Source organism: Lepus europaeus, chromosome 17 (assembly GCF_033115175.1).
Source record: "Lepus europaeus isolate LE1 chromosome 17, mLepTim1.pri, whole genome shotgun sequence".
In the NCBI taxonomy this organism is placed as follows: Eukaryota; Metazoa; Chordata; class Mammalia; order Lagomorpha; family Leporidae; genus Lepus; species Lepus europaeus.
In genome coordinates this window covers 31,068,990-31,093,115 of record NC_084843.1, presented here as the reverse complement: position 1 = coordinate 31,093,115, position 24,126 = coordinate 31,068,990, and the positions used below count along the sequence as shown (strand labels likewise).

At 38.7% G+C, this 24,126-nt stretch overlaps 1 protein-coding gene across 5 annotated transcripts in view; it reads left to right on the top strand.

The window, feature by feature from the left end:
• Window positions 1–24,126, top strand: part of R3HCC1L (R3H domain and coiled-coil containing 1 like) — a 96,347-nt gene that overhangs the window by 59,564 nt on the left and 12,657 nt on the right. For all 5 annotated transcript variants that reach the window (XM_062215110.1, XM_062215112.1, XM_062215109.1 and 2 more), the window contains exons 3-6: window positions 9,390–9,562; window positions 13,152–13,222; window positions 15,374–15,469; window positions 15,958–16,098. In XM_062215110.1, the coding sequence (XP_062071094.1) occupies window positions 9,390–9,562; window positions 13,152–13,222; window positions 15,374–15,469; window positions 15,958–16,098 (481 nt within the window). The remainder of the gene's footprint in view (window positions 1–9,389; window positions 9,563–13,151; window positions 13,223–15,373; window positions 15,470–15,957; window positions 16,099–24,126) is intronic.

Here is a 24,126-nt window from a genome sequence, read left to right as displayed (position 1 = left end):
TTATTTATTTTTCTAATAGATGTTGGGATGTTGTTAGATGCTGTAGAGGAAAGGTAGTAGATAAAGGAAGAATAAAAGAAAATAGGATTGTTTTAAAGTTTATACTGAATTAAATTGAAGAATAAATGACTGCCATATATAGAAAACGTAAGTGAATAGTGACATGCTAACCAGTTGGAATTTAAAATGTTGGATTTGAAGGCATCTTTGAAATGACTTAGTTCTTCAGTCTTTTCATAAGTTACACATGTACTCTCTAGCAGGCAAGTATCTTTTCTTTTTCTTCTTTTTTTAAGATTTATTTTATTTGAAAGAGTTACAGAGAAGCAGAGGGAGTGGCAGAGAGAGAGAAAGATCTTCCATTCACTTGTTCACTTCCAGATGGCCACAATGGCCTGAGCTGTACCAGTTTGAAGGCAGGAGCCAGAAGCTTTTTCCAGGTCTCCCATGCAGGTTCAGGGGCCAAGCACTAGGGCCATCTTTTACTGCTTTCCCAGGCCATAGAAGGGAGCTGGATCAGAAGTGGAGCAGCTGGGTCTCCAACCAGTGGGAGATGCTGGCACGTGGGTGGTGGCTTTACCTGCTCTACTACAGCCCCAGCCCCACAAGTTTCTTGCCATAAATAGAAACCACTGGTTTAAAATAGTGGGGCCACTCTTTGTCTTTTTATTCTTTAGAGTGGGTTCACATAATCTTTGCCTCATAGGGCAAAAAGTTTTTCCCCTAGAAGACCCCTCGATTTTATAAATGAGGAAGTTGAAGCTTTAGTGGTCACATCCTTAGGAAAAGCAGAATCAGAATTTCTGTCCAGTTCTATCTTAATCCACCATTCATATTCTTTACAGCTGACCATTTCCTTACCTGTTTCATTGGAGCCATTCCAAAGAGCCTTTTAAGTTTTAAGTGATAGTTCTTTTTTTCCTGAAAATTAAATCAGAAGTATATAAAAATAATCACATACGTATTTATGCACCAGAAGACTGGAGAGGGCAGCCCACTGGAAAGAACTGACTTTCCAGTATCAAGCATCTCTATCTCTCATTTCCAGTATCCATCTCTCTATCTCTCTCAAGATTTATTTATTTATTTATTTATTTGAAAGATTTACAGAGAGGGAGAGAGGTCTTCCTCTGGTTTATTCCCCAAGTGGCCACAACAGCTAGGTCAGAGACAGGCTGAAGTCAGGAGCCAAGAGCTTCATCTGTGTCTCCTGTGTGGGTGCAGGGGCCCAAGCATTTGAGCCATCTGCTGCTGCTTTCCCAGGCACATCAGCTGGGACCTGGATTGAAGTAGAACAGCCAGAACTTAAACTTGTCCTCATATGGGATGCTGGCACCACAAACGTCTCCTTAACCTGCTGTGCTATAATGCTGGTTCCCAATCTATTTTTATTTTAAGATTTGTTTTATTTATTTGAAAGGCAGAGTGACACAGAGAGAAGAGACTGAGAGATCTTACGTCTTTTGGTTCACTCCTCAAATGGCTGAGATGGTTGGGACTGGGCCAAGCTACAGCCAGGAGCCAAGAATACCACAGGAACTCCTTTTGGGTCTCCCACATGGGTGACAGGGGTTCAAGTACTTGAACCCTTTCCAATTGCTTTAGCAGGGAGCTGGATGGGAAGTGGAGCAGTCGGGACTCAAACTGATGCTCCAAGATAGGATGCTGACATTACAGATGGCAGTTTAACCTATTGCACCACAATGCCTGCCCCAGCGATCTGTATTTTTACAACTTTTTCAGATGATACTGATGCACATCAAGCTTGAGAACCACTGCTCAGAGGTAACATACAAATTTACATACACATCAGAGTGGGAGTGGGAAACTACATGTAGCTGTCAGCCCACAATTAGAAAAAGTACTGTTCAGCATAGGTTTTAAGACTGAAGTCAGGTTAAGAAATACTTACAATGGGGAAGATAAGTATAGAGAGGTTATTATGAATCAGAGCATTGAGAGCAGGCCTTAGTCTGAGAAAAGAATTGGCAAAAGGACTACCTGAGGGGCACATGTACTTATAGGAGAGACAGCACAGCTTCCTACAGAAGAAGGGTGTGGTATGTAGAGCCTTTTATGCATGGTAGTACTCAATATTTTTTGAATGGATGGAGGTGAGGGCAGAGTTGGGGCCTTCTGACATTTTAGCATGGCCTCCAAGGGTTTTCAGAATGTCACTGTTGTGGATCTTGGATTCTGTGTGATAGATTAAGGATGTGGCTCCCCATACAGAGCAGGGAAAGAGGTGGGTGTGGATGTATAACTCAGTTTTTCACATCTTACCACTCACTGTTGAGAATAGGTGCAGAAGAATTTAGGCAACAACTCAGCATTTTAAGAAGCATAGTAATATAATTAAAGAAGACATTGGTGGGCTGGCATTATGGTACAGTGGGTCAAGCCATCAGAGCACTGGGTTTGAGCCCCAACTTCTTTGCTTCCTATCCAGCTCCCTGATATTGTATGTGGGAAAGCATTGGCAGATGACCCAATTGCTTGGGCCCCTGCCACTCACCTGGAAAACCTGGATGGAGTACCGGGTTCCTTGTATCTGTCTGGTGTGACCATTTAGGGGGTGAACCAGTGTATGGAAGATTGATCTTTATCTCTCTGTTTCTCCCTCTGTCACTCTGCCTTTCAAATAAATAAATCTTTTTTTTTTTAAATAAAACTTTAAACAAAATATATTGGCAAGACTTAAAGCTGAGAATGGCAAGAAAGCATAGTTTATATATTTTAAGGTGTGACAATTAGAGTTGCGTTTGGATATATTTTGAGGTCCTTAGGAGGGAGTGGCGTCTGTGACAAAGGATGATCAGGAAAGATGGAGATGGATTGAGAATGCAGATAGCAGAGATCTAGCTTCAAACTATGATCTCTCTGCTTTGTGTTTTAGAAGATGTAATAATAATAATAATAATAATAATAATAGTATTAAAAGATATCACATATCCAGTAACATTATTAGTCCTTTGGTGACATTCAGTTTATTATTTATATTGCTTAAATATACTTTATTAAATGCTACCCCAGAGTGCCTTGCTTGTCATGAAACCTTTCTAGCCTAAGATGTTTGGCTATTTTCCCAGCTGGCCTATTTCTTTGTTGATAATGGCTAGACATATGGGAGTATATCTAATACTTCTAATAAGCAGAGAGGTATACTGTAGAACAAAATATGGCAGCCATTGGCCTCTGAAGCAATTTCCTGTAGCATCTGAACCTTTAAAACTGTCCAAGGGGGTTAGAGCATAGTTAGGTCATTGTTGAACTCCCAGGGCTGCAGCTTTTGATGGGCCTCTAAAAATTGCACTTAATCTCCTAACCATGGTGTGGAATGCCCAGAGTTGGTAACTGATAAAGGTGAGGATGTTGGCATGACTTCTCTTAGCCCTGTGAGATCTTGGTATTAGAACACAGGAGTTACTGTTCTTTAGAAAAATCATCCAAATCCCTTTCTGCCTCATGTGTCGATCAACAAATATGTTGGTAGAAAGTAACATAATGTGGATGTTGACAGATACTGGCATCTGGCACCTTCATTAGCCATTTATGGCCTTGACTTGAGTTTTTACATAGGGGTAAATATTTAGATTGTTTTAAGAACTTAAAGCCTTCCATTTGGAAAGTCCTTTTTAATAGAGGGCCATTAACAGTGTATAATCATGGAAAAGAGAAAAAACGAAGAAAACCCTGCATTCCAACCCACCTTTCTTCTCTATGTCTGGTAATTCATGTCTCACAGTGTCTGTGTGTCTCCATAGTCTTCTGCAAAAATGCTGTCCCAAGTTAAAAAAAAAAAAAATCAATAAAGATTAAAAAATAATTACTTATTTACTTGAAAAACAGAGCTCCCGTCTGTGGTTTAATTAAATGCCTACAATGGCTGGACTGGCAGGGGGCAAAGCTGGGGGCCAGGAACACAATCCAAGTCTCCCAAATGGGTGGCAGGAGCCCGGTTACTTGAGCCATCACTCCCATGTTCCAGGATCTGCATTGGCAGTAAGCTGAACAGGAGCCACAGCTGGCAATCAAACCCACGTACCTGAAAGGAAAAATTCTTAAGCCATCCACTAAAAGCAAATTACAAAGGGAAGAAACCTCTTCGTATCCCACCTTCGGAGGCCTTGTAAATAGTTTGGTACCCCACCACTTTTCAGTTAAATAGCAAATTTGAGCACTTGGAATTTGATAAACTATAAATCGCAAATAGCTAGGTATATGTTATTATTATCAGTACTGTGTTAAAGGCGATGCTGTATGCCAGCCTTCTTTATGTTCTGAAGTTGCTTATGTTTTATTTGTACACAGTATGTAAACATGTGATTTGACAGCTGCATAGCAGTGTGAAGGGTAATTAATATAAAGCAACATATAAAACAGCTTTGTCAGAGATGCACAAAAACAGTGTTTTGCTGTCTGATGAGTAACATAGTGGTTCCAAAAGAGATTTGATCCCCCAGGGCTAAACTGATGGGTACATCTGCATGTTGGCAAGGCCATAGATTTAAGATTATAGTTCTACTTTGTATTATTTTATGTCCCTTATTTCTGTTTTTTAAAAAAGATTAATATATTTTTAGCAGTTTTAGGCTTATAGAAAAAAATTAACAGAAACATAGGGTACCCACATACACCCTCATTGTTCTCTAATTTCTATTTTCACAGTATCTTTTATTAGTTTCAACTCATTTTAATAGATTTGTATCTATGTCTGAATTGACATGTTATTGACTGTGTAAGTGATGATTTGTAGACTCACCTTCCATATGCTGTATATCCTAATGCAGTCACCTGGGACACGCAGCAGAGTTTGATGGAATTATGTACTCTTTATTCTTCCATTAGTAAATGATGGCTAGATCTCTGGTTAACACAGAAAGAACAGTAAGCAGGTTCCATGGTTCATAGGTTTTTTCTTTCTTTCTTTTTTTTTTTAAGGCCAGGTTACTCCTAAAATTGAAGATCTTTCTTCTGAACTCTGTTAGATTTATTGCATGTTTTTGCTTTCAAGTCAGCATACATGTCAGCAACATTTTGATTTCTGATCCCTTTTTAAAACTGAAGAAAGACAGGCACTTTTGGGCTTATATTGTCAGTACAAGGGAAGCTTTTTTTAAGAAAACTTTTATTTAATAACTATAAATTTCATAGGTACAGCTTTTGGAATATAGTGATTTTTTCCCCCCATATCTGCCCTCCCACCCCCAAACTGTCCCACCTCCTACTTCTTCTCCCATCCCATTCTTCATTAAGATTCATGTTTAATTATCTTTGTATACAGAAGATCAACTGTACTAATCAAAGATTTCAACAGTTTGCACCCACACAGACGCACAAAGTATAAAGTACTGTTTGAAGACAAGTTTTACCGTTAAATCTCATAGTACAACTCATTAAGGACAGAGGTCCTACATATGGAGCAAGTGCACAGTGGCTCCTGTTGTTGATTTAACAATTGACACTCTTATTTATGACATCAGTGATCACCTGAGGCTTTTGTCATGAGCTGCCAAGGCTATGGAAGCCTTTTGAATCCAGTCTCCCTCAGTATTTAGATAGGGCCATTAGCAAAGTGGAAGTTCTCTCCTCCCTTCAGAGAAAATTGCATCCTTCTTTGATGGCCCCTTTCCACTGGGATCTCACTCACTGAGATCCCTCGTGTAGATCATTTTTTGCCACAGTGTCTTGGCTTTCCATGCCTGAAATGCTCTCATGGGCTTTTCAGCCAGATCTGAATGCCATGAAGACTGATTCTGAAGTCAGAGTGCTATTTAGAGCATTTGTCATTCTGTGAGTCTGCTGTGTGGCCTGCTTCAAGGGAAGCTTTTAAGAGTTCTTGTTTGCAGCTGCAGAGATTCCTAGTGTGCCTTAATTTTTCCTTAGCAATGCCTTTGTTTTCAGTGAACTCAGTGAGATATGGTATGTGGGGTATGGTTGGGGTAGATCGGGTCAGGGTAGTGTTAGGACTCCTAATTCATTATCTGGGTAGTAACAGTAGCTGGGAGGAAAGTTAGGATGGTCAGAGAGAACACTGGACTCTGTACCCTGTTCATAAACAAACAGGTATGTTCAAAAAGTAAAGTTCAAAAAAGTTTAGTTAGAGATAGAAATGTACCTTTGAGAGAATTACACTCTCCACACACCTCCCTTTGTATTAATTTAATCATTTGTTAGATCAGAGCGTGCTTGTTTTCTAAAAATGGGTTCTTTGTTGTTAGGCTTTAGTGGGGAGGTATACTAGTGAAGAAAAGAATGATCCAGCCATAGGTATGACTGCTGAAATATGTACTCAACAGTCTAAAATACACTTAAACTCAGATTCCTTTTTTGTTGTGGTGTCTCTGGGGTTAGGGTGTATAAGAAAGTGAAGAATTGTAACAAAGCCTAGAATCTGGACAGAGGGAGTGCTAATAAGTAATCTTATCCAGAAAATGTTTTGTTTAGATTGACTGAAGGCTGTTATTCAGAAAAATCCTAGAGGATAATCAGAAATACTGGATACCAGGCATAAAGCATCAAGACAAAATTTCTGATCCTTCAGATGATGGATTATACTATTAAACTGCCTATCTATATCGGGGTTGGCTTACTTCTGAGTCTGCTGTTGAAGGTTGGAAGGGCATATAGGTATTACCTGTTGCTGAGAGGGCCAGTTGGGCAAAGACTATAGACTAATGAAAGAGAAATTTTCCCTTTTTTTTTTTTTTTTTTTAATACCAGGGAAGAGGTCTGGATATGATTCAGGAATTGAGGTAGCTAAAGATAGCATAAGGGAATAGTGGATCAGGGATCTAGAGAAATCAAGCAAGAAGTGGAATGGCAATAAATACAAATTTTGTCTTCATTACAATTTTTCTTAGGTTTCATGGACAGCCACTGTCACTGAATATCACAGCAGTACCTGAATTAAGCTACCAGGGCTAGTTTTGGAAGATTCAAACATTTAGAATTCTTCTGCCTGAGTTCACTTTATTATTCAGCCTTTCAACTTTATCAGTGGTGCCTCTCCACCTAGTGTTTCCAAGCATACTGGGAAAAGATGTGTAATTTGTGGGCCTTATATTTGTTGTTCCATGAAATGTAGGATAATAATTAAATTTTTTTGCTATTGTTAGCACTTTGTTTTCAGTAGGTGTCAGAAGCTGAAATGTTTACTGGTTACCTCAGAGATGAGATATAAATGTGCAAGTTCAGTTTGCAGACCAGGTTAGAATGAGGAGCTGTAATCACATTTTCTTGCCAGACCTTCCTTTTTCTTTCTTCTTTATAACCAGTTCTTAGTATTTATATTTCTAAGATATTTTGTGACTTGCACTGTACCTCTCACAGTGTATTGGTTAGCCCCAATTTATAAAAGCTCTAAATGCAGTTCTTTATTTGGTTTGGTTTTAGCAAAGTAACTCAAAAAGTCAATGCCAACAATCAAAAAATGAGATAAAAAAAATTCCATTTACGGTAGCATCAGAAAGAATAAAATACCTAAGAATAGATTTAACAAAAAAAGTACAACTTGTACACTGAACACTACAAAATATTATTGAAAGAATTAAACCAGACCTAAATCAATGGAAAGACATCCCATGTTCATCTTTTACAAAACTTAGTATTGTTACTTTCAAAATTGATAGTCATGTTCCCACAGTCCCAGTTGCCAATTTGGGCAGAAATTGACAAGCTCTTTCTTAAATTCCTGTGGAAATGCAAGGGACCCCAACTATCAAATGCTTTTAAAAAACAACAAAAATGGAGGACTCAAACGTCCTGATTTCAAAGCTTTCTGTGAAGCTACAGTCATTAAGCGAGTGTGTCACTGGCAAAAGGATTGATTTACAGGTGATTGTAGAGTGCTCTTTTCTGTTTTAGGGAATCTAAGTTACTTGAAACTTAAAATAATAACCTCCCTTACACTTTTAAGAATTTGTTATAATTTTGGCTCAGATCTCCTCGTCTACTTCTGTGGCATACTTTCCCCTATGATCTGCCAGAGGTGAAACAATTTATAGATTGTATTTCTCTTTGGGAGAAACTTGTCCTTCTATAGATTTTAGTTCCCTTGGTTGGTTATCTTGCAAACTCAGCTCTCTGTTGAACTCAGGAAAAGTTAACGTTTTTATAGATCAGCTGATGTTTTCCTTTGTCACAGTGAGAGGAATAATGCCTTCCTGCCTTCTACAGCCTAAGCAGAGTATAATTAACGTGGTGCTTGGTATGCAGATTTAGCACTTCGTTAACATTGAAGTAGGTTGAATTAATGGAATACTTATGTGTCAAGCACTTATTACATCATCTCATTTAATTCACCCATCTATGAGTTGTGGGTACTATTACTATATCCATTTCTTAAATCCAAAACTGAGACTTAGTGGAGAAAACTAGAACACAGGAAGAAACATACTATCTATATCACTTTTTGCTTCCTTGCTTTCCAGTAAAGTTTCTGAATCCATTTTTCAATTCTCTGGAGAAAGGAGATGTATCCTTTGTATTGCAAATACTCACTTTTCTCATCTAATGGGGAAAGAGACAGTATAAAAGACGGAAAGCTTGAATGGAACCTTGTTAGATTTTAGGTTGATACAGAGGTGATGCTGTAAGGATCTGGCAGCTTTGAGTAGGCAGTAGTAAGCAGCATTTAGATTTTATAACAGCTGAATGACAAAATGACTGCCATGACTTTACTGTCATTTTTGACTTTCCCGTTTCCCTTCTGCTGATTTCATTGTGGCATAGTTACTAGCCTTCAGTTATTTTATGGGATAGTAGAATTTTAAGTATTTTTCATTACCATTAATTCCTTCACTAACCTGTTAAAGTAGGAAATTGTTAGGTGGCTCTCAGCCAGAGAACTTGAGTATAATTACTTGTACCGTTTGCATTTATATTAGCAAATTCCTCTGTAAACTGTCTTTTCAACTTTTTATAATACAACGAAGGGTGAAATAAATTTTTTAATTAAAAAAATCTTTTGTTTTTATTTACTTCCAGAAGAGAAACTGAGATGAGCATGAACAATAAGCTCAAATTAAAATTATAAATTTATCTCTTTAGTTCTTGTTTGAGAGTCAGTTTCCCAGATGTGCCATTTGTAACTCAATGTATTTGTCTATATTTTCTCATATGCTGGTTGATAGATGCAGGTTAGATTTTATGCATTGCCAATCTGCCAGAAGTTCAACATCCATTTCAGGTATTTTACATTATAATATAAACTGGGTGATAAACCCCTGGTCATCATTGTATCTGTGAAAAGCATTAATACGCAGAGAATGTAAAAGGTTAAGGAATGGAAAAATGGAGACCAGGAACAATATTGTTTATAAATTGGAAAATACTTTATAGTGCTCAGGTTTGTCGTAACAGTCATTTATGTGTTTCTTCCTCTCTAGTTATCAGGGAATATAAACAGAGAAAGCATCCAGGAACCTAGATTTGATTATTATAACCATAAAGTTCCTGATATTGACCTCAGTGAGTGTGAATTCCCTCATGTCATTGAAATTTATGACTTCCCCCAAGAATTTCGTACTGAAGACCTTCTACGGGTTTTCTGCAGTTATCAGTAAGTATTTTCAAATAGTTGCTGGTGTTAGGGAAGATGGGATGGAATTTTCTTAAAGTGTCTCCTGAAAAAGAATCTTTTGTTTTCATATTTCTGATTTTCACTTGAGTGTCAGGTTTGTTCATTATCTTTTCCAGTCCATTAGAATTAATTTGTATTGAATTACTCTTCTTCTTAGTTCCTTAAAAATACAAGACAGCCTTTCTAGGCCCTGCTTTAGCATTTAAGACTTTGTCATCAGTGCTGACTCTTACATCTGTCTTCATGGTGCATTTAGCCTATTTGTATTTATTGTAATTATGTATATATTTAAATAAATATCTAAATATATATTTGTGTATGAAGGGATTTCAAAAGGTTTTTAGAAAGTGGAATTATGATTTTATTTTGGTGCAAAAATTTAAAATCCAAGGGTCCCCACAAAGATCATAAAGAATGTATATTATGAAAAACCTATGCATAGATTTCAAAACATTTTTTATACCATAATTTATTGGGCTGGGCATTTGTCCTAACAGTTAAGACACTAGTTGGCATGCCTTAGAATCACCTGGGTTTGAATCCTGGCTCCACTCCACATTCTAGCTTCCTGCTAATGCACATCCTGGGAAGCACCAAGTGATAGCTCAACTGGTTGCATCCCTGCCAGCAGTGGGGGAGACCTGGATTGAGTTCCCAGCTCCTAACTTTGGCCTGGCTTAGCCCTGGCTGTGTCTCTCTGCCAGTCAAATAAAATAAATATCTAAAAAAAGGTTTTTTTAATTAGTAAACTTTTAATTCCATTTTTTCACAAACTTTTTAAGGTGCCCTTCTATTTGCCTGCTATCTGTTTTATGTGTGTTTACTTGTCCCATCTTTTTCTCTTCTTCATAGCCTTATTTTGGATCGATTAGGTTTTTTTTCTTGTTCCATTTTTCATAGAAATGATGTTCTTTCTATTCTTTGATGATTGCTCTAGAAATTACAAAATGCGTACTTCACTTTTCCATTGGCTAAAGTTAATGTTTTTACCCTTTTTCTAAAAACTGTAAGGGCTTTTAATTCCTAACCCCTCCCTCCTCATCTTACATATTATTGTGAGTGTTTGATTAATTTTTTGCCTTTTCCTTTTAAACTCCATTTACCATAATTACTGTTTTATATATTTAGCACTCAAATTTATCTACTTGGTATATTTTTCATTTATACCTTCTTGTATCTTACCTCCCATGTGAACACTGTTTCCTCCTTCATGGGACATATTCTTTAGTATTTAACCTAGTAACAGCCTACCAATTCAGTTTGGTGGGTTTTTTAAAATGGTTTTATTTCAGCTTGTTTTTTTGAAAGATAATTTTACTGGGTACAGAACTCTCAGAAACTGAAAGATATTATCCTACTTTGTTCTGGCTTTTTCTGTGGGTGGCGAGAAGTCACTTGATGGCCTAAAAACTTCTGAATGAAATAAATAAAATTTCATTAAAAAGTCCTAGACAAAACTAGCTTGCAGCTATATACTGATTCAATCATTCAAACTTGCCTGGGAAAAGCATCAGTTGTGTCACTGAAAGTAGAGGGTGAGTGGATTCTGGAGGACAGTGAGTCTCTTCCAGAACCAATATTCTGAATGTCTAGTGTTGTCCACTAGTTTGATTTGTTGCAGTCCAATATCAGAATTCATAAAATGAATTGTTGATGTCTAGGATTTCCTAGAAATTAGTTAATTCTTATGAATTATTTACTTCCCTTTGCTTTGCTTTTTCCTGATCTTACCTGGAAGACCATTTTAGTGTCAAATCCAGAAACATTCTTCAAAGAGAATTTTAAAGGATTATGAAATTTCAAAGTCTAAAAACTCATCTAGATCTTTTTCTTGTCCTTTTTGTAAATTATCTTATAGTATAGAAGTATATACTTTCTAGTTTTTCCACAGTCTCCAGTCTCTGTAGTCATTTGATGCCATGGTCAGGTTTACCCTTTTTTTTTTTTGATATATATATTTATTTATTTGAAAGAGTTAGAGAGGCGGGGGGGGGGGGGGGAGAGAGAGGGAGAGAGATCTTTCATCCTTTCATCCACTGATTCACTCCCCAAATGGCTGCAACGACCAGGGCTACTAGGCCAGGCCAAAGTTAGGAGCCTGGAGATTCTTCTAGGTCTCCCATGTGGGTACAGGGGCCCAAGGACTTGGGCCATCCTCCACTGTCTTCCCAGGCACATAAGCAGGAAGCTAGATTGTAATAGGAGCAGCCAGGACTTGAACCATTGCCCATGTGGGATGCCAGCATCGCAGACAGTGGCTTTACCCTCTTCGCCATAGTACTGGCCCCAGATTTACCCTTTAATTCAGGAAATTCTCTAACTTTCAAAGCCTCTTAATTTTTTTTCCTCAAAGGAATTTTTCTCTTGATTGATTATTAAAGGGAGAAAATATTTTAGTGGTTGTCATTTTTTTCTGTATAGTGATTTATTTCTAAAAAAAAAGTAGTCATTATGCAAAAGACTATATGATAAAGCCTGTGAATCAAATACCAGAGTTTCATGTTTTTATCACCATTTCATCTATATTAATAATATTTGTGATGAAAATTACTATCAGTCATTAAAATAATAAGCACTGTTCCTATATTACATGCCTACTAAATGTTGAGCACTGTTCTTGGCCTTGTCATAGATGATCTCATTTCCACTTTCACAGTGATTCTGTGAGGAATGTGCCATGGCCATTTCTACAGATGAACAGACCTAGCCCTAAGAAAAGTTAAAGCTGCCCAAGTCTCAAGATAGCAGAACCTTGAGTCCATTTATCTGTCCCTGAATCTCATTCTGTCCCACTGAACTGTGTAAACTATTGTATCATCATTCTGATCTTCCTTGTACTCACTCTCAAACTCTGATCCAGAGTAAGCATTTTCTAGTACTTCAGTGTTAATTATTTTGATACTTTCTAATCTGATCTGCTGTTTGTACCATGATTTATTTTATCCTTAATTTTTCTGACTTTGCTACGATTCTTTCCTATTTCCCCTTTCTTCCTTTTTCCAAAAAGTGAGAAGAGATCGGCCTCTATGATTACAGTTGTCCCTTTTTCCTATTACTTGACGGTTTTGATTTTTTTTTTTTATTATTTGAGCAACATCTTGCAATCTTGTTCTCTGTCCACCTCCACTATCTCCGCCCTCCCTACACCCACCCCAGGACAGTTTACCTTTGCATTAAATCCAGATGACCTTTCCTGTGTCCTCCTCTTATATTCTTCTACTGCTCTGCCTCCTCTTTCCATCTCTTTTCAACCCCTTCCTATAAGAACATCTCTTGTAAATAGTGCATTAAATACCTCCCTAAGGGGCTTGTGAGGATTAATTAGTTGATGTCTATAAAATGGCTGAGAATGTAAAATACTCCCGGGTGGTTCTTTATGGTGGTATTATTGCTTTTAAAATTCACTGGCTTCTTCTGTCCTCCAAGCTGTTTTTGTGTCATTATCCCATTCCACCTGTGTACTTGTTGAGTGTTTCTATCTCATGAAATGCTTTATGAGACTATTTGAAAGATGTTTAATAAAAGTAGATTTTATTTTAAGAAACAAAATTGTTTTCTTTTGTTGCAGAAAGAAAGGTTTTGATATTAAATGGGTAGATGATACACATGCCCTAGGAGTATTCTCCAGTCCAGTTACAGGTAATCACTTAATAGATATCTCTATTCATTTCATATTGTCCATTTTCTCCTGCTACTTGTTTTGATTTCTTTTCTATTCCAGCCAATTGGCATTTTATTCAACCAGCATATGTAACAGGACAGATACAGATTTTTTTTTTTAATTTTTATTTTTGTAAGGCAGAGAGAGTGAGATCTTCCATGTGCTGATTCACTCCCCCAGGCCCCACCTAACAGCCAGGGCTGGATCAGGCTGAAGCCAGGAGCCTGGAACTCAATACAGGTTTCCAGGGACCCAAATATTTGATCCATTACCTGTTGCCTCCCAGGGTACACATGAGCAGGAAGGTGGAATCAGAAGCAGAGCTGAGATTTGAACCCAGGGACTCTGAAATGAGATGCAGGCCAAATGCCCATCCCCAAATACAGATTTTTGGTGCATGCTTCTTTGATACCCATTTGCTCTCCCTCTCCCTCCCTCCCTCTCTCTCTCTCTCTCTCTCTCTCTCTCTCTCAACTATAATCATCTAATTTGGAGAGAAAGTCAGCTCCTTCCAAGGTTATTTGCATACTTATATAAGTCATGACAGTGCATCAGCAGTTTATAGTAGAAATTAAAAAGATCATGGGGGGCTGGCGCTGTGGCACAGCAGGTAAAGCTGCCGCCTGCAGTGCCAGCAACCCATATGGGTGCCAGTTCGAACCCCGGCTGCTCCACTTCTGATCCAGCTCTCTGCTGTGACCTAGGAAAGCAGTACAAGATGGCCCAAGCCCTTGGGCCCCTGCACCCACGTGAGAGCCCCAGAGGAAGCTCCTGGCTCCTAGATTCAGATCGGTGCAGCTCCAGCTGTTGCGGTCATCTAGGGAGTGAACCAGTGGATGGAAGACCTCTCTCTCTGCCTCTCCTTCTCTTCCTGTGTAACTCTGATTTCCAAGTAAAATAAATAAATCTAATAAATAAAAATAAAAAGATCATGGGACTAAATCTTAACAATATTTGTGATTTTTTTTTTTCCCTAAGACAAATGAATTTAAAGTAGCCCTTTTCCTGGTCCAGTAAGAAATTGTAATACTCACTCTCTCAATGTGTGATTGGGCTGACTTACATATATGATTCGATTCATTGATAAGTATGATGCTGAGGCGTTCATAGAAACTAGAGGTGTTGGAATATTGGTTCCTCACTGAACCTCCTGGAATACAGATCTGCTATAAAGGACTACATAATAAATGTCTTAGATTTTGTAGGGCAAAATTTTCTGTCAGGCAAGAAAGCAGCCACTGACAGTATGCAGACAAATAGACATGACTTGATTTCAGTAAAATTTTATTTACAAAAACAGGTGGTTTGATGGATTTGATCACAGAGCCATAGTTTACAGATTCCTGATCTAAAATAATCGTAACTCAGGGCCAATGTCATGGTGTAGTGAGTTAAATTGCCTCCTGTGACACCAACATCCCATATTAGCTCTGGTTTCAGTCTTGGCTGCTACACTTCCAATGCAGCTCCTTCCTAATGCACTTGGGGAAGCAACAGAGGATGGCCCAAGTATTTGGCTCCTGCTACCTACTTTGGAGATCTGGATGGAGTTCCAGGTTCCTTGCCCAGCCCTGGCCATTGTGGTCATTTAGAGAAGAGATCAGTGGGCAGAAGATATCTTTCTATAACTCTGCCTTTCAAATAAAAATAAATCCTTTTTAAAAAATCTTAACTTGAGTGGGCTTTTGGCAAAGCAGTTGGGATGCTGGTTAGAATGCCCGCATCCTATATTGCAATGTATGGGTTCAAGTCCCAGCTCTGCTGCTGATTCCAGCTTCCTGCTAATGCACACTCTGGGAGGCAGCTGATGATGGCTCAAGGGGTCAGGCCTCTGCTACCCATATAAGAGCCTTGGATTGAGTTCCTGGCCCAGCCCTAGCTGTTGTGGGCATTTGGAGAGTAGACCAGTAGATGGGAGCTCTTATCTCCTGGACTCTCAAATAAGATTAACTAATTAATCACAACCAAGTTGTACCTTATAGATTTTATCTATCTTTAATCTCTTTTTTTCTGTAGAAAAAAAAAAAAAAGAAAAGAACATTTAAGAAATATTTTCTAAGAAGTAGCCCCAAATTTTTCTTTTTGTCCCTCCTTCATGCATACTTCCTTACATTTATTCCTCTTTGCAGCTCGTGATGCTCTGGGTATTAAACATACCATGGTGAAGATTCGACCTTTGTCACAGGCCACAAGAGCAGCCAAGGCCAAAGCTAGAGCTTTTGCTGGTAAGCCTGTAATCTCTGGATTTGTTCTCTTGTTGATGGTGAAGTTACTGTTTTTTTCCATCAGTTGTACACTGTCCATAGTTCTAAAGGCATTTCATTTTTAGTTTTAGTGTTAAATTAGGAAGCATGTTTTTAAAGACAAAAAGGAAAAAAGACCATGTTGAAAATAGGGCATCTGAGTGGCTTGGAAAATGGAAGATACTAACTGCAAGCAGTGCAGCAGCCGGTTTCTGATGACATCTCTGCTTCTGTATTAGCTATGATAGAGTCACTGTAAGAAAATGTGGTAATGCAGATAATGAAGCCGGGGTTGTTTGTGCTTTGCCATGTTAATTTCCTCTGATCATCATCTATCAGGCTTGTATTAATTACTGCTGATGCAGCCCTTGTTAGTCTATTTTGTGTGTTAATTACTGAGTTAAATCACTTGGATCTGGAATGCTTTCCCTTCCTTACCCTCACCTTCTGCCACCCTTTCTCCCATTCAGAGTTCCTCCAGCCAGCAAAGGAGCGGCCTGAGACTTCAGCAGCTCTAGCCAGAAGGTTAGTCATCAGTGCCCTTGGGGTTCGAAGCAAACAGAGCAAAACAGATCGGGAAGCAGAGCTCAAGAAACTGCAAGAAGCCCGAGGTGAGCTGAAGCAATGGTGTTCTCCAGTTCCTCTAGAGCTCATTGTAAAATGGGGTGTGTGTGTGTGTGTGTGTGTGAACGAAGCCTATTCCATTTTATTGTTTCCATTTCCTGGAAACCTCCCCAGTGTGTAAAAATTGTTTTCAAGCCTTACATTCAAGAGGATACCATTGTGGGATTTGTCTGCCTGTTTCCAGGCATCCTAATCCATGCTTCTACTGTTGTTTTCCAAGAGATCCTTTTTGGCCTTCTCAGATCATTCTTGGCTTTTTCTATGGGGTTTGCAACAAACCCTGAGAAAAATTTTCCTAGGAAGATATAATAATCTCCCAGGCAGAAGACATTTTTTGCTGTGGTTTTACTGGGCCATGACATTGCCATGATGTTATCAAATGGTTTAAATCTTAGGTGGCAGACAAATTAAAGAAAAGCTAGCAAGTGACAATGATGATAGTAACTGTAGAAGGTATTTTCGTCATTTTAAAGACAATCCCAAGTGGTTCAATTAGAGTACATCTAGATTCAGCTGTCTATGCTTATGTTTCAGTGTCTAAGAGTTCTCAGGAAATATTTCCACTGATCCATAATCAGGATTTTTCTTTCCATTATAGGTTGGAGTTGAGGTTAAAAGCTCTCTCTCTCTCCCGTTAAAGACTGTTGAATTGTATAAAGGTTTGGGACTCAGTCTTGGCAGTTAAAAACTTTTATCAACCTTCAGGCTTTAGACAGTCTCACTGCCTTAGCCCAAGATCTGTGAAATCTGTGAAGGCAATTTATTCTGAAAATTCCACTTACCAAAAAGTAACTTCATTTTTCCATTAAATGAATTGAAGTTTCAGACTCCTTGTTTATGGCCGGTGTAACAAGGCCATTAATACTTCCTGTCCACTTTGCTCTGGTGATAGCAGGCAGCTTGCAGAGTCTCAGCTGCACTGGCCAGATAACCAGTGACAGAGTGCGTCATGGCAGGTGCTAGAGCTTCAGAATTGAACCCAACTAATTTTTGAAACCTTGTTGATTATAATGAGGCATTTGACTTTTTCCAGTTGTCCACTCAAAGGCCTCTTTCAGACTATCAAAACGAGAAGATTCCTCTGGTTTTTTAGAAGAAAGTGCAGTATCCATACCCCTTTATTAATTGGTTATCTCTAAGAAAATGATTTCTATGTGATAACTGCAGTTATCTCAAAAGATCATGGAAGGTAATGACTGATATCTATAAAGGGAGATGGGACTCCTTTTGCAATGCGTGGGTGTAATATCATATATATCTCTACAGATACTGCAGTAGTTATTATCCGTGGGTATTATCTGAGTAGTATCTATTTCTCTGTGGGCACATCAGCATTCAGCTCCACTTCTTGTGTTTTAAATGTTTTTTGCTGTTCAAAGGACATTTTAGTGATGCAATTAAAAATGAAACTTGGTTGAAAGGGTACCCTGTTACTTTCTCAAGACACTCTTTATTTGTGAATAGAGACCCACTGGGATAGGGTTCTCTTGTCTGTTTCGTCCTGAGCTGCAGTGGTGTACAGAGGACCTTTCCTTGATTATACCTCAGAGCTCTCCCATTCTTCATATCTGAGAAAATGCCCGTGGAAAATCTTTCCGTCCTATTTCTGTATGGAGCAGATACTCATATATGTGCCTGCATGGAGCCCAAGGCTTCTCACTTAAAGATTTTTTTTTTTTTTTTCTGTAAGCAGAACAGATAATTTTGCTCCAGATCTTTTCTTTTTCCACCAGAGATGGAGGAATCAGTGCAGTATTGTGGATAATATTTTAGACTCTGGAAACAAACTGCTTAGGTCTACCTCTTGGTGCTTGGTACACATAGCTCTGCTGTGTGACCTTGGACAAATTATTGACTCTTTGAAGGCCTCTGTTTCCTTATCCATAAGATGGCAGGCAAGTGAGATAATCTATGAAAGATACTTAGTCACCTTCAAAAACCATAGGAACTCTCTTGTTCCTGTTTCAATAGGCCTATAATTAACATACGATAAATGTTAGCTGCTGGAGTTTTTATTAGTAATAAACTTCACCAAGTGGTACATATTTTTCATCATTACACTTTTATTTTAAAATTTCTGTGTTATTATCAGCTCCATTTGGCATTCATTGAGCACCTTCACCTGCCCTGTGGCAAGGACTGTGCTCCCTATGGTAAAGAATGAGAGAGGCCGGCGCCACGGCTCATTTGGCTAATCCTCCAGCTGTGGCGCTGCACCCCTGGTTCTAGTCCCGGATGGGGCGCCAGATTCTGTCCCGGTTGCTCCTCTTCCAGTCCAGCTCTCTGCTGTGGCCAGGAAGGCAGTGGAGGATGGCCCAAGTTGCTTGGGCCTTGCACCGGCATGGGAGACCAGGAAGAAGCACTCAGCTCCTGGCTTTGGATCGGTGCAGCGTGCCAGCCGTAGCAACCATTTGAGGGGTGAACCAACAGAAAAGGAAGACCTTTCTCTCTCTCTCTCTCTCTCTCTCTCTTTCTCACTGTCTAACTCTAAAAAAAAAAAAAATCAGGTTTTGTTTCTTTCCTTAAGACTTACAGTCTAGTGGAATTATTTGTGAGAAAATATGAACCCCTTATAGATATTTTGGTAAACTGTTTCTCCTCCCATTTCAGTTCTAAGATTTTAAGATTAAAATCTATAAAAAGGTTTTATTGATTTAAAAGACTGGAATGGAACTTCAGGCAAATCAGTGTAACATATTGTGCTGATATTGTGTTATAGTTCTGTGAAGGATTTTAGAGCTGGCTCAGAGAAGTTAAGTAACTGACTTAAGGTCATCCAGTTGGTAAATTAAGAGGAAATAATTGAATTTAGACCACCTAATTAAAACTCACGCTCCTCTAATATTGTAATCCTTCTCCAAGTTTTGAGGTAACTGACATCTTTTTCCAAGCAAAAAGTGTGTGTGTGAGTGCGTGTCTGTATGTGTCCAGAAAACAAAATATGACGGGTTTCTTTTCTAGTTATCTGTAACAATGGTTAGCATTTTTCACTGTCAGAAAAATCTTCCTTTTGTTTAACTTAAATCTATGTGATAGTTTAAACCCATTTCCTCTTCTTTTTTCCTTAGTGGAAATAGAGAGTATATGGACACTAATCTGTTCTAAAACTCTGTAACTATAAAGGTCAAAGGCAAATCATTTAAGAATGAAGGAATCTGGGCTCTCATAGAGATTTTGCCATTAACTACTTGTGTAGCCCTGGGCAAATCAGCTATACCTGTCTGTTCCCCAGTTTCCAACAAAGTGAAAGCAATGATTATCCTACCTAATGGAAAACATTTTTAGGACAACATAAATGAACATATATAAAAATGTTTAGAATGATGCTTTGCCAATTCAGGATACTGTATATTTATTCATACTTACCTGGCAGGGGGAATACAATGATCACAAAGATACTATATTTTCTGTGACTGCTGGGAATTCTAGTGTTCATTATAATAGGAGTGAAAAATGACAGGTGTGTAGTATGTACTGTCGCTCCCCATCCATTACACATGGCAGACAGTACTAAGGGGCTGGCGCCGTGGCTCACTTGGTTAATCCTCTGCCTGCGGCACCAGCATCCCATATGGGCGCTGGGTTCTAGTCCCAGTTGCTCCTCTTCCAGTCCAGCTCTCTGCTGTGGCCCAGGAGGGCAGTGGCGGATGGCCCAAGTGCTTGGGCCCTGCACCCGCATGGGAGACCAGGAAGAAGCACCTAGTTCCTAGCTTTGGATCGGTGCAGCGCTGGCCATAGCGGCCATTTGGAGAGTGAACCAATGGAAGGAAGACCTTTGTCTCTCTCTGTCTATAACTCTACCTGTTAAATAAATTTAAAAAAAAGAGTCATGGCATTCTTTCTTGGTGAGTTTGGGCATAACTATTGTCAATTTATCAGAATTAGCTGGGAATTGATATCTATATACCATCCCAGTATACTTTAATAAATAATAGTATATGATAAATTCCTAGCTTTTCTTTTTCCTAAAGAGTTTTACTGCCTATCACAGTGCCTATGACATAAAAAGAGACTTATTACGTGTTTGTTAACTAAATACATGAATGATGTTGGTTACTTTGATTTTTCTTCATAAATCTTATTCATGATTCTACACTGAACTTTCTAAGTTATAGAACTTAGTTTCTAAGTTTATAGAACTCAGAGTTGAACTCTACATGTGAAGCTTTCATAATAAACAAGTTTGGAATTTGATTTTTTTGTTTTAAATGCACTAGATTTTTGTACCCTATTTGGATCTTCTTAGCCTTTTAATGAGAAGTCAGTCCCTTAGTCTTTAAAAAGGAGATTCAGAAAATAAGAGTACTCCTGGTGAATTGAGAAAAAGTTGCCAAGTCCTCTTAAGCAAATCATGTAGTAAATATTAGAAGGAAGAGAACTTTAGTACATAGTCGCTGAACATGAGCAAAGTGTTTTTTAGTCCAGCAGAGTGCATAACAGATCAAAGCTACACTGAGAGTGGGAAATGAAAGCACAGATCATCCTTGAGTGCTTTGTATTTGACTTAATCATAAAGACATATCTTTAAAGGCCAAAATCAGGAATATGTATGATTTTCAAACATTCCTCTTATCCAAACACTTGATTTCTTACCTAAAATTGGAGATGATGTTATTACCTTTCCAAATAAGCTACCTTCTCACTTTGAAAGCCTGCTATAATTTTATTTCATAACTTGTTTCCATTTTATTTTGGGGGAATAAATGATTAATTGGCTGCTTCTAAAAGACCATCTTTTGAGTCGCAGGCCTGAAAGGCAGAGTAAGTAAGCAGCTTGGTCACCTAGTTTGATTAATTAAATCACTAAGAATTTAAAAATCCTCTCCATAGGCTACTTAGTCAACTGTAATAAAACAAATTGAATCACAGTTGCTGCCTTCCGAGATCCACTTTAAGCATTCCATTATTTTGGCTTAAAGGGCACTGCTGCATTGCTAACATAATCTAGATCTTAGGGTGTTTTCTTGGTGTCTTTTCTCCCCTGATGTTAGAAGTTACCTTCATTTTTAACCCATATTTTCTTTCATTTTAATTATATTTTTCCTGATAAGAAGTATTAGCCCATTTTTTGAGTATTGACTGCTGTTCAGTAAACTTACTTCCCTTGCCTACATCAGAGATGAAAATGTTACCCATCGGGACTGACTATTTCTAAAGTAAATAGCACGTGGTTCTTTGTATTGATACTTAATACACTAATAATTATTGTTAATCATAATGCCCTCTACGTGATTTGGATTATATTTTCCCAGTATATTGATGATTAAATACAATTATTTGGTAAATTCAAAATCTAAAACCTTGCTAAAATTAAGAAGTTACTTAGATTACTTCCCTTTGATCTACCAGAAATGTCACTGTACAAAAGAAAGCAATTAGAGTAGTTTGGCCAGACTTGTCCTTCATAAAGAATGTTGATTATTACCTTGTAGGTGACTACAAGTGGATTTCATGATGAGTTTTCTTAGATGAAGAAGTATTTTTGAAAGTCATGGGGTTGGTGTCGTGGTTCAGTGGGTTAAGCCACTGCCTATGATACAGTTGGGGTCCCTGCTGCTCCACTTCTCTCTGATCCTGCTCCCTGCTCATGTGCTTGGGAAAGCAGCAGCAGATGTGCAGTTATCTGGGCCCCTGTACCCACATGGGAGACCTGGATGGAGTTTCAGGCTCCTGACTTTGGCCTGACCCAGCCCCAACCCTTGCTGCATCTGGGAAGTAAACCAACAGATGGAAGATCTCTTTCTGTCTCTCCCTCTCTCCCTGTAACTCTTTCAAATAAATAAATCTTTAAAAAAATTTTTAAAATAAAGTCTTCAGTTTACGTTCCATTTATATTTTTATATATATATATTTATATATATATATGGATTTATTTATTTATTTGAAAGTCAGAGTTACACAGAGAGAGGAATGGCAGAGAGAGAGAGAGAGAGGTCTTCCATCCCATGGTTCACTCCCCAATTGGCCGTAACAGCCGGAACTGCGCCAGTCAGAAGCCAGGAACCAGGAGCTTCTTCCCGGTATCCCACGTGGGTGCAGGAGCCCAAGGACTTGGGCCATCTTCTACTGCTTTCCCAGGCCATAGCAGAGAGCTGGATCGAAAGTGGAGTGGCCGGGGCTCGAACCGGCACCCATATGGGATGCCGGCGCTTCAGGCCAGGGTTTTAACCCACTGCGCCATAGCGCAGGCCCCTATTATATTTTTAAAACACAACACAGAGCTGGCCTTTTTTCGGTCTTCCACAGTTTCCATTCCCTCAGTGAGAAATGGTGGTTGATTGCACCATGATTTCAATCAGCTCACTTAATGTACTGATTTCTGTTGATTTATTTATTATACTGGAGAATGAAAGTCTTCAGGGCCAGCTTATGTGAATGCCTTAGGTTAATCATTTCATGCTAATTCTATTCTTCCTTATACCTTACCCTTAAGGCTGTTGTTTGGCTTTCTTCTTAGTTTACTTTTTTTAATTGTTAAAGCTGAAGTTGATAGGAGCTTTTAAAATGCAGTCTATCAGCTATTATCTGCTTTCCTTTCTCTTTAATAAAGGGATGACATGTTTCTTTATCTTTGGTCAGTTAATTTTTTCACACTTTTTTCATTTTTCTTTGTAGGTATTTTCAGATGTCAGAATAGTAGAAAATATGCTACCTAACAATTAAGAATCTGGGTTCCAATTTCAGTTCTTTTACTGATTATGTAACCTTTGGCAAATCACTTAAGGTATCCAAGCTTCATTTCTTCATTTTAAAGATGAAGAAATCTTTTTTTTTTTTTTTGACAGGCAGAGTAGACAGTGAGAGAGAGAGACAAAGAGAAAGGTCTTCCTTCGCCGTTGGTTCACCCTCCAATGGCCGCCACGGCTGGCGTGCTGCGGCCGGCACACCGCGCTGATCCGAAGTCAGGAGCCAGGTGCTTCTCCTGGTCTCCCATGGGGTGCAAGCCAAGCACCTGGGCCATCCTCTACTGCACTCCCTGGCCACAGCAGAGAGCTGGCCTGGAAGAGGGGCAACCGGGACAGAATCCAGTGCCCCGACCAGGACTAGAACCCGGTGTGCCGGTGCTGCAAGGCGGAGGATTAACCTATTGAGCGGTGGCGCCGGCTGAAGAAATCTTTTTTAACTTCCATCCTAACCTTTATTTTTGTATTCTATTCATCTCCTATGTTTGTAAATGTGCCTCCGCATTTTCACTATTTGTGTGTTTGTGTGTTTCTCAGTTTGTCTTCTCTACACTTAATAATTAGTTTCTCATGCTTTACCACTGGAATTTCCTATTACGTTTACATATATTTGTTAATACAGAGCTACCTTTTTTATTAGATAGCATTAGCATTAGGATAAGAAATGTTTCAGAATTCTGAACTTTTCTGATTTTAGGATGGTAATATAGATTCCATAATAAATGTTTCATAACACCAAAACCAGACACATTATATTGAAATTTCTGCTCTAAAATGTCTGACTATTCATTCACATTAAATGGGACATATAAAGACTACAAACAGCCTCAAGTCCTTGCAAGTGAGCTTTCCACAGCATTTTGGCCCAAGGTTGGGGGGGAAAATCTTGTTTTCAAAATTGTTTTGAGTTTGAAAATTGTGGATTATGGACACTGTTCCTGGATTTCCTGTAACTTTCCATATTACCCTAATGACTTGTCTGCTGCCTTCCTGGAAAATGTAAGTTCTAATAATTGACGTTTCTGGTGTCCTTATTTTTCCTCAGAATCCAGAACCAATGTTTGATTGATTTCATCCAAAGTTGCCTTTAGATCTCTTCCAAACTTCTTTGTGTTTCTAAGAATCAAAACCATGCTGTCTTCCTAAGAAATCCTGGAATCCTTTAGACAAGCCAGCAGTTATCCTTCAACTCAAGCCTGCCTTGGAGCTGAGTCCCAGGGCATTATGTTAATCAACCTTCCCTTTGCAGTTGTTGACCATGCTTCCCCGACCCCAGTCCCATTTTTGCCTCTTGTAACTTTGCTGCTATATTCAGATAATGCCACAAGATGG